This window comes from Vicugna pacos, unplaced genomic scaffold (genome assembly GCF_048564905.1).
Source record: "Vicugna pacos unplaced genomic scaffold, VicPac4 scaffold_19, whole genome shotgun sequence".
In the NCBI taxonomy this organism is placed as follows: domain Eukaryota; kingdom Metazoa; phylum Chordata; class Mammalia; order Artiodactyla; family Camelidae; genus Vicugna; species Vicugna pacos.
The window spans coordinates 73,174,065-73,188,054 of NW_027328740.1; the positions used below are offsets into that span (position 1 = coordinate 73,174,065).

General features: G+C 45.8%; 1 protein-coding gene across 1 annotated transcript in view; it reads left to right on the forward strand.

Annotated features, from left to right (window-relative positions):
* The window catches only part of LOC140693509 (uncharacterized), a 311,246-nt gene that overhangs the window by 217,316 nt on the left and 79,940 nt on the right, over window positions 1-13,990 (forward strand). The window contains exon 12 of the mRNA XM_072957329.1: window positions 2,005-2,223. Within this exon, the coding sequence (XP_072813430.1) occupies window positions 2,005-2,223 (219 nt within the window). The remainder of the gene's footprint in view (window positions 1-2,004; window positions 2,224-13,990) is intronic.

A 13,990-nucleotide genomic window follows, 5' to 3' on the forward strand; every position in this document is an offset into this window, starting at 1 on the left:
ACAGAGGTCTTGTGGAAATGGCTTTTCATTTTATTGTTTCACCAAGAAGGGCTGCCATCATGATCTCTGTGGTCAGGTTTTGAAGGGCTGCCATCATGATATCTGGTAAGAATTCTATGCAATTTGGAGTTCCAATTTAATGAAAAGAAAAAAATTACAAATAGAAAATTAGAACAAGGGTGGTGACAGGGGCTCTTTTAAGTGGACACCATTAGCTTTGTTAGCTTCAGGTGCTGTGGCCTGTTGCCACGAGGACCCATCCTCTTGCTCTGAAGTTGGAGGGACTAGTGGGCTCAGTGGGAATGTTAACTGAGTGTATCTCATGGGCTGGGCATTGTCCTATTTGTACTGTGTGTTCCTTATTTGAGACAGTGAGCTCACCTAACCTCGATAACCTCTTTAAAATATTAGACTTTTAATTTTGAGATGTAATGTAGATTCCCATGTGGTAGTAAGAGATTATATGGAGAGGGCCTATGGACCCTTTGCCCAGTTTTCTTAATGGTTCCATCATGCAGTGTTGGGGTACAATTCATTACTGACTCGCTAACAATTTGAGGTTTGTGTTATTGCCCTTATTTCTATTCACGATTAAACTGGGGCTTCGTGAAGCACGCAGGCCTGTCCAGGTCACCCACATTGTTAATGCAGAGTCGGGTGAACGTGGGCTTGGGATTTCCAGGCAGTACCATTATGATGGTTTGTGGCAGGGAGCAGCATTCACTTTGCTTGTTTATTCATTCATTCAACAAACATTTATTGAGTAAACTCTGTGGGTCAGATGCTTTCATAGAGTTATCTGATTCTTCAGCAGTACTGAGAATCAGGTAATATTTATATTTTTTAATCTGAGAAAATTAGCTCTGAGAGGTTATAACCTCCCCAAAGGAAGTATAACTCATAAAGGAGGGATAGAACATGTGTACAGTCACCTCCTTTTATGCAGGTGGTACCCTATGCATTTTACATTTTCAAACATCCGTAATCCAGATATATTCTTGTAAGGCAAGGCTTTTTTTTTAATTGAAGTATAGTCAAGTTTACAATGTTGTGTCAATTGCAAGGTGTTTTTTGACTTTTGAATTAAAAAATACTTTTTCAGGAGGGAAATTAGGTGTATTTATTTGTTTGATTTTTTAAAATGAGGTACTGGGGTTTGAACCCAGGACCTCGTACATGCTAAGCATGTGCTCCACCAATGAACAGTACCCTCTACCCCAAGGCAAGTTTTCTTATCCATTATTATGAAGCTTAGGAGTTCAAATAAATTGAATAGGAATCCAGATCTTTTGATCCTACTGTGGTCCTTCTCTTTATATTCTGCTGAAGGGGGTTGGGGAAGCATTTCCTTTGTTCATTTCTTTATTCAGCATTTTTGAGCAGTGACTTTGCATCAGGGCCTTGCTAGGTGCTTGGAAATAGAAAATAAGAAATGACCTTTCTCTGCAGAGGCAGGAAGCCTAGACCAAAAGCTGGGTAATGTGATCCGAGCTACAGTAGCCATATGCAGACTCTGAGGACAAACTGTACCCTTGGATTTGCTTTGGCTTCCCTTGTCTTCTGGCTGGTACACACCAGGTCACCGCAACCCAGATGGGCCCGTAGCACACAGCAGAGAATGTACCTCGATCTCCTCTCCCCTCTCGGCAGGGCCTGCAACATGAGCATCCCTGACTACGTGCAGTGTGCTGAGGACCACCAGACTCGTCCCGTTGTGGTCCAATCCATAGAGATCATCTCAGAGGAGAATTTCTTTTGCATCTATCAGCTACTCACCTCGGTTAGCCATATCAGCCCTTGTGGCTCCCAGTGGACACTCTGTATCCACTACAGGCACCGCTATGTGCCCGAGAATCGGTAGAGCGTCTTCCAGAAACACCCCAAGGTCGTGGGCCTTCTCACCATTACCGAATGTCTCTCTGCCAAGGCCTTCGAGAAGCTCCACATGCAGAGGAGCTGTATGGCACATCGCTTAATGACTCTCAGCTTTTTGTCTTTGTGCAGCATGGGGAGGTAGCCGAGCAGCCGCGCACCGACGTTGCCTTCAATCTAAGAGTACTGCAGGGTGGTGGAGAAGAGGATCGAGGACTTCACTGAGTCACTCTTCATCTTGCTCAAGTCCAAGTGGCTGGATGGTGGCCCCAAGAATTCTGGGGACAAGATCCCCCTCCCCTGCATCCCGTTTGAGAAGGAGGACTTCATGGGACTGGACACAGACAGCAGGTAAGTTAACCTGGAAGCCAGTCCACCTTGGCTGTGTGCTGGATTGCTTCCCTACATCCAGAAAGGGATCAGCAAGGAAGAAGTCAATCTTGTAGCCAAGGGGGGAGGGAGGTGCAGCCCGCCGGTTTCCAGACATTTCAAAGTGAATCCGCCTTTATTTCAGAGAGATCCTTTTAGGGTTAGTGTGGACACTTACTCCCGCTTTACAGCCAGGAACATGGTGGGATCCCTGGAGTTGCTGTCCAATAAAGTAGCCAAAGCCACTGATGCTAGGAGCACTGGGGAGGAGGCTGGACTCAGCTGAGATGTACTGTAGGTCAAATGCACATCAGACGCTGAGGCTTGTCTAGTAAAAGTACATAAACTATCTCTCTACTTCCTATATTGATTACATGTCAAAATAATAGTATTTTACATACAGTAGATTAAGTAAGATCTGTTCTTAAAATCACATTCTAGTATTTGTTTTTTGTTTGTTGGTTTGTTTCTTTGTTTCAAATTTTAAACGTGGCAACTGGGAAACTTTCTTTACATGGCTCTCATTTCATTTCTGTTGCGCAGCCTGTCCTGGTACATGCTCATCCCTTTGCTTATAGATGAAATGCTGAGCCCCGAGAGGCAGAACGAGGCGCTGGTTGAGCTGCGGCTGGAGCCGCTGTCACCTGCCTCCCAGGCCCAGCACCTTTTCAGCTCAGGCCCTCTCTTCCTGCCCGACAGCCACCATGCCAAGTTAGGACATCAGAAACACCGCCAGGGACTTCCGAATGAACTCCTTATGCAGGGAAAGGCGTATCACGGTGTATGGGACAGAGCAGGGAAATGTTCATTCCCACTTTGTCCCTGTGATTAAGTCAATGGCCCCACTTTGCCTCGGAAGTACAGATGAGCTCTTCTGGGCTGCCTACCCCCCACCTTCTGCTCTGTTTCCCCGTATATCTATCATGTTTTCCCTCGGGCTGAAGAGGGTGAGATGCCTTTGCCGAGACGTGGTCCCCCTTTGCTGGGGTGAGTGAGGGAAGCTGTGTCCCCCCGGCCTACGGCCTCGGTCCTTGAGTCTGGAGAGGGCTCATGGTGGTCCCACAGGTGGCGGTCAGAAGACCTGGCATGTGCTACCGGGCCCGTTTGGAGGTGGTGCTCTGTGATTCTTGAACTTACCTAAGATCAGATCCTACTTTCTGGTTGTTGGTAAGTTGGAGGAGAAGATGCTAGGGAATTAATAAAAAGAATGTCTAGACCAGCCCTGTGAGTGAGAAGCACAGGGGAAACTAGTCCCACCTGCGAGAGCCCACCTAGCAGGCTCTGGATGAATTTTCTGTTCCTCCCCAGAAATACCTCTATGGCTTAAGGAAGAGGAGAGGCATGTCGTGGCCATGATCTGTACTTGTCCTCACAGGGCCCTGTGATCTACATGCCCGCACTCCCCATCTGCTTCTTGGAGATGAGCTGGCATGTTTAGGAGCCTGGGCACTGCTGAGGGCATAGCTCCCAGCACCGTGCTACACAGAGTCTCGCTCCGTTCACCTCATCTGTCAACTCCTGCTGAGGCCCCAGACATTAGTCGAGTAGGTGCATCAGCGAAACCTAAGCAGGGACCACCTTCTCCCCCTGGACAGACTGGTGAGTGAGCAGTGGAAGCCTGGAGCCCTGCCCCAGCCCCCACGCCAGTGCCACTTCTTTTGTCATAGGAGGCACTGGTGACATTTTTGCTCAACAAATGCTTGTCTCTGAGTCTGCAGACCCACCAGAGAATGCCAGCTTGTTTTTGCCTTTTGAAGTCTGCCCTTGGGACTTGGCGGAGTAGCCGGATGTGTACTTAGCCCACAGTGGTTCAGCGCATTAAACCTGCCTCCTTGTGGGTCTGTCTATTCTGGTACAATAAGGGCTCAGCCAGCATCTGAACGTCATTGAGATAACGCGGCCGGTGAGCTCGGGTCAAGCACATTCTCCTCCAGTCACTTTTACTCCATTGTTTCTTTTACTATTCCACAGTCATTAATTTTTTAAACAATGCTTTGGTGCAGGAGCAGAGCCTCATTCTCTCCTGCTACTCTTGGTGGAAGTGAGTAAAACGGTCCAGACTGAAATGCGACAATAATTTGTAGCTCAAAAGCTGCCTTGAAGCTTATAGGTCGAATTTTGGTTAGGGGAGCTGAACACGTTGTGGTCCCCCGGCAGCGCCGCTCCCCTCAGGCCCCTGCTTTCCCTTGAGCAGGAGGTGAGGTTGGGCCTCACCATCCCCGCGTCCCTGGCCTCACACACTCACATAAATTCTTGTACATGCAGTCAAAATTATTTTTGTTCTTGTGTGATTCTAATTTTCTCTTGTTCCTCTTTTCATTTTTCTTTACTCCTTTTTCACTTGTACTGCCCAGTGAGTATGTTGTTGCTTCTGAAAATGTGGGCTGTGCACACCCTGCATTTGAAATAGCCAGATTGCCCTCCGTACAGTCTCCATCGCTTTAAAAAGCAACAACTTAACAGCTGTTTTGATCCATCTATTATCTTAGTCATTTTTTATTCTCTAATTTTTTGGAATATTTGCTTTGTTAGCTCATCACCCACTGGTGTTTGATACATGTTGAAATCCTTGCTTTTGAGGAACATGTTTGGTCCTCCTTTTATTTGGTGACAAATGCACCCTTATTAAATTTGTTTCATTGTTTTGAAGAAGTAAGATGTGAATTGATTTAGTCGGCTGCTCAGGGATTCTTTTCATGGAGTATTTAAACTTGTAAGGTCAAACTCTGCAGCATTTTGCTCGATTCCTGCTTTTACACAAACGTGCTCAGCACGCGGTTCCTGGCTGTCACTCTGTGACGTGCGTGACGTCGCTTCCTGGCCGGCGGTCACTGGTGAGGATGTGGCCGCCACGGAGGTGACAGCTGCAGGGGACGCTGTTGGAGGAAGCGGTCACCGTTTGATTCTTTAATTTTTTTTTTTTGCATTCAACTTCCCCGTGCCATTTACTTTACTTTGCCTTCATAAATGGGCAGAATTGGGTCTAAAATCCATGCCACTATTTTTTCCCTTTACGAGGCTGGTTTTTCTGAGTATCAGGACAACATGGCCTTCTCCTAAGTAGCTGGCTTACCTGGATCTGTTGGGCAAAGGGACTGCTAAAAGGGCCGTAGCTTCCTCTCTGCTCCAGCCAGTGGGCATTCAGAGCTGGGTCTGTGGTTTGCCTCAGCAGCCGTGCAGACCTTCCTGCCTCGGCCTTTACTTTTAACCCATGTTGGCAGTAAAGAGCTGAATCCGTTTCTGTTGCAGCTGACGCCCACCACGTGGGCCCCCTAACGTGTCGTTAGTTTGTGGTAGTCAGTCCCCAACACCCCAGTCAACAATGAAGGAAGATGATTTGTCCAACCCAGGACCTTGGATTCTCAACCCTACCCTGGTTCATCTCACCTGGTGGAATTGTTTGGCCACCACCATCATGCTGACCATGAGGCCTTGTTTCTCCTTTCATGCTCTGGTCCAAATGTGGACACTTCATTTTTCACTGAATTTGTCTCGCTTGAGACAGGCCAGAATATCTGAATGAGTCCATCACATTCTGGGTGGGGAACAGAACAGAAGTAAGTGTCGCAAGTAGATGGAGTCTAGGCTGTCCGGGTTGGCAAATGCAGGCTGGGATCTGTGATGGCTGGGCTGTACACTGGACACAGGCCTTTCCCATGGCTCCTGAGAGCCCATGAGTTGAAGTGATAACAGCCTTGCGTGGGTTCCCCCATCCTCATCTGCTCATTGGCAAGTGTGTCTGCTAATTAGGAGCTCCCCCAGACCTCGGGCCCTTCAAAGCTCAGACCATGGGAGAACCTTGAGTCCCTTCTCCTGGGCCTCCTGTGTGAGAATCCACTGCCTTCTGAGGTGAACAGCGGCAGGAGATGCCTCCCCATCCAGGGAGCACCCTACGGAGGACTGTTAGTGCACCATGCTGTGAGCTTGTGTGTTTCCGGCCATGGTCCCTACAGAACTACACTTGAGATGGGCTTATTGATGGAGATAACAGGACTGATTCCAGGGCAGGGCCTGGGGGAGGGAACAGTGGAAATTGAATGTGTCCTCAGACACCTCGGTGGGTGCTGGGGCTGTTACTAAAATGGGGAGTCTGGGAGATACCTGATAGGAATGGAATTCCAGAGTAAATGGTGGACATGAGGCATTTTTAAGATGCCATTTGTCATCCAAATTAGGACTTCAAAGAGGCACTCGGGTCGATGAGCCTGGGGCTCAGGTGAAGGAGCCGGACTAGAGATACACGTTGGGAGTCGTCATTCTTAGCTGGTGTTCACAGCCTTGCATGTGAATTAGATCATCTCGAGAGCTGCAGACTGAGACTGAGGGGGGCAGGGCTGTGTCTTGGTTGGAGGAAAGCCCAGACCATACAGCTCTGGTGTGTCAGTCAGTGGCGTTTGCCATTTTCAAAGCAATGCCAGTTATCCTTAAGGGGCCAGGGGCTGGGCAGGGCCAGCCAGGAAGAAATCTGAAGGGAGGGTCGTGGCCACGTGTGCGTCTTGGGAAGGTGCAGAGGCTGCAGGGTACGGGAGGGTAGACTCCTCAGAAGCTAGAGTTGCAGTGAGGAGTGGGGAGAAGTTAGTCACAATCACCTGTGAGGGAGGGAGGGAGGCCTAGGGAGCCCCACCTTACCGGACTCGCTTTCCCATGAACAGAAGGCAGTCAGACAGAGGATCTGAGGTGAGAAGGGATGGGCACTGGGAGGGGAGCCAACCTGGAGAATGGTGCTTGCAAAATTCTGGAATAGTCTCCCTGAAAAATAGAGTTAAAAATACCCAGACTCTTAAGAACATTGTTAGTGACTTGGGAGGAGGCAGTTGTTTTTCTGGCCTCCTAAGGGTAAGGCATGTATCCAGGGATACACAGAAGATACGGGCAGTCTGTTCCGGGGGCTTGATCGTTACCGGGGGATCAGTGCAAGTTTAAAGGGGGAGAAGGGCAGCGGAGGGAAACTAGCCAGGCCCCGTGTCAGGTACCAGTTGGCCGCCCCACTTGCGTGTTTCATTCACATCCATGCCTCCCAGGTGGGCGGTGGCAGCCCCCTTTTGGGGATTGGGAAGCCTTCTCAGAGGGGTTAAAGAATTGGTCCATTTAGCGACTAGTAAATGCTGTAGCAGGATTCAAGCAGAGCCTTGTCAGAATTCAAGGGCATGTTCTCTCTACTGTTTCCAGTACTTCCCTGTTATACCTGGAATGGTGAAGTGGGTCAGTTTTGGAGCCTTTCAGAAAAAGTATGATTTAAGCGCCTCTGGACTGTTTCACAAAGCTCAGCATTCTTTGATGGTTCTGAAGCACGCAGTGATTTTCGTCCCAGAGAGGTAACGTCTAACTCCTTTGATGATGACGTGGTTGCAAATGGTGTACAGGTGCAAAACCAGACTTTGCAGCTTCTGAAGGGAAACTCTCCAGTTCTCCCTTGGTCGGCTTTCTTCCACGGGATGTAACTGTGCTGCAGCGTAGGCCTGAGCTTTCCATATGGAGTGAGAGTTTAATATCCGATGTTAGCATAAAACGGTCAGATGAAGAAAATCGAAGTTGACAATTTATTTTTGGGTTTCATTAGTCAAGATATACTATCAGTTAATGGCCCATATAGCAAATGAAATTGAGTACAGGACATTGCATTTCTTACTTTCTATTTAGAGTTCTCTTACAGAATAATGTTGCCTGCTTTGGAACATCAGCTCCACCACTCACGGCACCTATCAGTGTGTTGGTGTGATTGCATTTACAGAGTGAATGTAATCTAGGCTTCCTCAGCCTCAAACACTTCAGTGCAGAATCACGGGCTGTAGCCGTCTGTTAGTCACGCAAATACTTCTAAAATTATATGATTCCAGAAAAGAAAGCAGAGAGAGAGAGAGATTGCCTTTATCAAATTTCCTTTCAGTTCTAAATGAAAACTGTTGTTGAGCAGCTCTGGTTTCCTTTGGATAAGAATATATACATTTCTTTGCATGTAACCTGGGTTTTGGGCTAGAACACCAAGTTCTTGCTGTCCACAAGCCACAAAAATAGTAGCCAAATGGCACACGTGTGAAATAGTTTATACTTTTTTCTGAGAAAGTATCCTTGAATTTGGGACTTGGGCTGTGATTTCTGCTTTTTGATTCCCCCACCTGTCTTGTAATCTCTCACTCCTTCCCACGTGGTTCCCAAGTGTTCGTGGTCTCAAAGGAGCGGGCAAACACCCAGTTGGTCACCATGTACTGCTGCTATAGATAGAGCCCAGACAAGACCTAAAGGACATTATCAGAGAGGACTTCCTGGAAGAAATGGGCTGTACATTCAGTTGTGAGGACAGAGTAAGAGTCAGCCAAGAGAAGGAGTCAAGAATGTGGCTCAGGTCGCAGGTGCAGCCCGGGCAGAGGCCTGGAGGCTTTTGGCGTGGGGACCCGGGGAGAGTGCCCTGTGCGGTCCAGGGTGGAGGGAGTCCCTGCTGGGGAGGACACTGGAGAGAGTCCGGGGTGTAGGGCTTTGGAAGAAGTTGAGTTTTACTAGAACTGACACAGTAGGCAGTGAAGGGTGTCAACAGAAGTGACCCTCAGGGAAGGTACTTCTGGTTTTGCTTCTGATATACTACAGACAAAAGGGTCGGGACGGGTGAGAGCAGGTATGTCTGTCCCTTTGAGATCCAACCCGTCATTCATTTATTCATAACACGTGCACTTCAGTGAGTCTAGGGGAGAGAGAGTGTAGCCACATAAATAAGCAAAATGTATTTGCTTCTTGAGAGCTTAGCGTTGTCAGTTAGCCTAGAATGTTCTAGGAAGAGAGGAACAAATTGTGGAGGTTGGAGGGAGGGAAGGCTTCCTTGGGAAACAGTCAAAATGAACCTGGAGGCAAGTGGGAAGTAGGAGCAGGTCAGGGGGCTCCTGAGGTCACTGGGGACCTATGTACTGAGATGAGGCTGGGCGAGCAGGGTCTGGGGTGGGGCTAGAACTCTACCAGGGAGCCTCTGAACTGTTTGAAGTGGGGTTGATGTAATCAAATTTGTGCTTTGGGAAGGCTGTCGTGGCTTTGTGTGTGTGTGTAGCGGGGAAGAGGTGGAGGGTGCCACCAACTGGGGGATCATTTGAAGACCATTCACAGGCTGGGATATGGGCTTCGGGGCTACTTGGGGACGGCAGGGGCAGTGTGGATGCCGGCTTTTCTTATGGGGGACTTGTTAGCGGGGCTGCCCTAGAGGCACCTTGTGGCTGGAAGAAAACTGATGGAGGCTGCCAGGTGGACATTCCTCTTCTCTCTTTCCATGCCTAGTGTGATTATCTTAGCTCAGCCAACATTTGGAACAAAAGAGCTAATCTCCAGGGTTGCCCAGGCCTTTGTAGAGCTCCTTCGAGTGAGATCTGATAGGATTTAGGTTTGTGTTCAGATCTGGGTGTTCACTTAGCTAGAAACGTCCTGTCATTTCGATTTCCATAGGGGTTTTTATTCCTGATAAAGATTGCTTTCTTGGTGAGAGGAAAATTATTACAGCTGTTGTCTTTTTCAAAAAAAATCATATGTTTTAAGAGCTTTAATATTCAAAAGAATAGGAATATATAAAATATTTAAGGAAGTCTTTGGTGTGGTTTCTTTGCTTTCTGAGCTAATGTGGACTTAGAGCCTTTGTATTACTTAATAGCACATCCTTGTCAGTATTTAAAGAGCTGTTAGTGAGCACCCCAGGCCCCACCTCTCAAAGAATCGTTAAAGTTTGCTCTGAAATAGTGAGGTCATAAACGTCTTGTTTTCAGAAATCAAAAGGTTTTAAATACGCACCATAGCTCCATTTATAAAATAATAATCAGTTCAAAATTAAGAAAATGGAGGATAATTGATTTTTTTTAAAGCCTAAACATAAACTTTCTTGTGCTAATTTTGCAACTGGAAATTTTGAAAAGAAAAATCCTACTGCAATATCATCTACGTGGTATATATTTATGAGTTTCACGTTTGAAAAGGAACTGCGCAGTGGTTTTCAAAGTCAGGAGCATTCCAGCTCAAATACTGGCAGTGGTGGCTGCTGGTTTTCAATGGAAGAGCCTAAATTTGCCTTCTTAGCTTTTTTTTTTTTTGTACTGAGAAGGTTGAGTAGTGCTTTGCCAGCATGATTTTCGGGCAATTTGAGGGCAGCTGTCGTGTTCCAGCAGTGAGATATTTCCATGCATTTTATTTTCTGGACATCACCAGGGCACATGTGGGGTTTGTGCCTGCAGGCTGGAATGCTGCAGGACTCCCTAATCCATCACCATTATGTCCTGGTGCTGCTCCGGTCAGTGAATGACTTTCTGTGACTTGGAGGTAATGTGGTCTGATGGTGATGATCAGACGTGCAGTTAAATGCTATTAATTGAAATAAGAGAAACTAGAAACATTGCTCTAACAATACAGGATGAGGGAGGAGGATTGGCTGAGCTGCTTGCAGTGGGATGTCTTCTCAGGTGACTCCCTCACCGTGATTCCTGCCAATATCCGCCCCAGCCCTGCACGGTAGTCCTGCCGAAGCAAGCAAGCACTTTGCTCAGAAACGCACTGAATTTCCTTGCGCCTCTGTTTGTTGGCTTTTTTTTGAAAACACATTTTGCCCTTTGCTTAAATGCCATCCATGCTAGTCACCCCTTACACTCATTCTTCTGGACCTCGTCCATACATAGCTGCTGAATGGATGAACAGAATGTAGTATCTCCATGTAGTGGAACATTATTCACACGTAAGAGTGAATAAAAAAGAAAAAAAAAAGAGGAAAATGAAAAATGCCACCTGTTTTGGGAAGTCCACCCTGACTGTTCAACCCACACTTTTCCCTTTGAAACACAATCACTTATGCTCCACTCTACTCTTTTTGATAGTACTTACCACCTTCTAATAATCTTTAACGTTTCCAAAAAAAATAAAAAATAAAGAGATGCTGATGCCACTTCAAAATATACAAGCCTTGCTAACAGCATGTTAATTGAAAGGAAGCAGACACAAACGGCCAGATATTGTTGATTTCAGTGATCTGAAAAGCCCAGAAAAGGCACATGCAGAGGCAGAGAGCAGGTGATGGTTGGAAGGGGCTGGGTGGAGGGGGATTACGGAGTGAATGCTAGTGATAGGGGGATTCTTTTGGGCTGATGAAGTGTTCTGGAAATAGAAGGTGTTGAGGGCTGCACAACTGTGATTGTGCAGAAGACTGCTGAGCGCTGTGTCTGGGAGTGCCTGTTGTTGGGGCATCTTTATTTTGTTCACATCCTGCAATGTGAAGGGCCATCTTCTGCTGTGGTCATTCTACTCCTGTGAGTGGTGAGGGTCAGGACTTTGTAGAGTCCTGTTTCTTTTCTCCCTCTGGCTGAGTGTAGGCAAAAAAATTTAAGCCTGAGAAAGTGCTCCATCTACAGAAATGTCTTTCAGTTTTGCCTGGTGTAAAAATCTTGAGAGCTTTTAACCGTTGAGGCTAGTCTGTGGGGGTAAATAGCCTATGAAGCCTGGGTGAGCCCGGGAAGAGCCGCGCTTCCCTCCCAGACACGGGTGGGGATTTCACCCCCTTTCAGGCAGTGAAGGGCCCAGACCCGTGGGCAGACTTGACAATCGTGAATATTTACGTGTATCCGCTGCTTCATCTTGGATATTAATTTCAAGCTGAGTCAGTTTGTGACGGCAGCCTCATCCTACATCAGGAATTTATAGTATCTGCTCTTTGAGGTGAAGACCTGACAGACTTGATTATTTAACAGTCTGCTTTGAATTGATATCTCAGATTCCTTTGTCAAAAGCAAAACAGCAGAAATACAGACGTCCTTTAATTCCAATGTGGCCTGGAACGGGTTTAGTGTCTGTGCCTCAGTGGCCTTATCTGCGGGTGGGGAAGATGATAACAGTGCTTCCCTCAGAGGAGCTGGTGAGGGGAGAGTGAGAAGCACAAATGGAGGACTTACACGAGATGCTCATAAATGACCGAATTTAGTGCTCTCTGCCTGGTGAGGCCTTAGGGGTAGAGATGTCAGAACAGAGCAGTCCTAGCCGGAGCTCGATACGTGATGGTAGCTGTTATGATCAGTATCACCACTGTGGGTTATCAGGTAGTTTTAAGACTTGGTAATATGATTTCATGAATAATGTTAAAAGACTAGACATCTCAGATCCAGTTTACATAGTCCTCAAGATTTCTTCTGAGAATTGGATGGTTTCTTCCCTATCTTAAATCTGAGATGAGTCTCTAAAAATTTCCGTATTCCTCCATCCTTTTGCTTTAATTCTCTATTTCTTAAAAAACAAAGTTTTTAGATGGAGTTACTGGGGACTGAATTGAGGGCCTCATGCATGCTAAGCACATACTCTCCCAAATGAGGTATAATCTCTTCCCTGATTTTTTTTTTAAATTTACATCTTAATTTTCAGAGGTTAGAGGCCTCTAATTATTTTTCTGGAGACTTGTCCATGAACCTGTAAATCTACAATTAATGGACAAAATTTGGTTTATTAAAAAAAAATCTATAGAATATTCTACAGTCCACCCAAAAGGAAATACTCTACTCATGGACTTAAAATGTTTCTCCTTTAAGGTGATTTCTCCTGTTTGGTCGAGCTTAATTTGTTAACAGCCATCCTCATCATCATAATGACCAAACTCGCTGTGAGTGGACGCCTAACTGAGGCTAAAATGCTTTGCTCATATTTTACTTCATAGCAAGTGTTTGATTGTAGGTATCAGTGTCTCCTTTTTTGTAGCTGAGGGATTGAGAGATGGGTCAGCTTGCCCCAAATGACACGCAGCTGGCGGTGGCTAGCTCGATGCTGGAATCCAGGCTGCACAGGATGAATTCTCAATTGCTCCTCTAATCAGCTTCCCGTTGAGTGTTTTCCCGAACTCCTGTGAGCCCATAAATGACCGATTTTAGCTATCTCAGCCTGATGAGGTCTTCAAAGGAGAGACACCAGTGAGAATGAGAGGCAGAGTGGCATAAATTAAAATTGTACATTTTCACAAATGTTTTATTCTCAGGTAATGACTGTAAAGGAAATAGTTTTTTAATTTAGTGCTTTGTGAGAACTAAAAACAAAACATTTAAAATAACTATTGTGCAAGAGAGAAGTGGTCTTTGAAAGTCCAACTGTTGCTAATGATGTTACTTGTTTTTTCTAGTGGTGCTTATTTACTGAAAAATTTCCAAACACTGAATTTGTTTTATGTAGTCTTAGTATGAAAGAAAACTTTGTCAGTGAGTATTGTAAGTAAAATCCTTACTCTTTTCTTTCCTGATGATGAATATCTTAGTTGTTTACATGGCTTAAGTATATTTCGTCATTTGTGAAATTTGAGTAATATGGTTTACCTTGTCTGACTGTGAGAGCTGGACGCCTTGTATACAAAGCACCGTAGAGGTGCTTAATAAAAATGCGCTTTCACAGTGACTGATAGTTTAGAAGTATCAACTCTGAATACTAAAAAGGGTAGCTTATTTCTGATGCATATTCAATATGTGTATATATGATATACATTAATATGGCTTAAAGTAACTAGGATTGTTTTTTTTAAGTGCAGTATGAAGCTTTAATGAAATCTGTGTCATTCTAGTGAGACAGGGACTACTTAAATTGCCTTAAGCAGACGACCTTGAAGATTATTTACACAGAATGTAAGCTCAGAATTCATGTTGCCGTGTAACCATCCATCAGACATTTAATTTCTCGGGATTCTGACCAGAACCATTGAGTTTAGAAAAATCCACATTGATTATTATCAGGGAATAAGCTTCTCTCTTTTGTGACTAAAGAAAATTTTGAT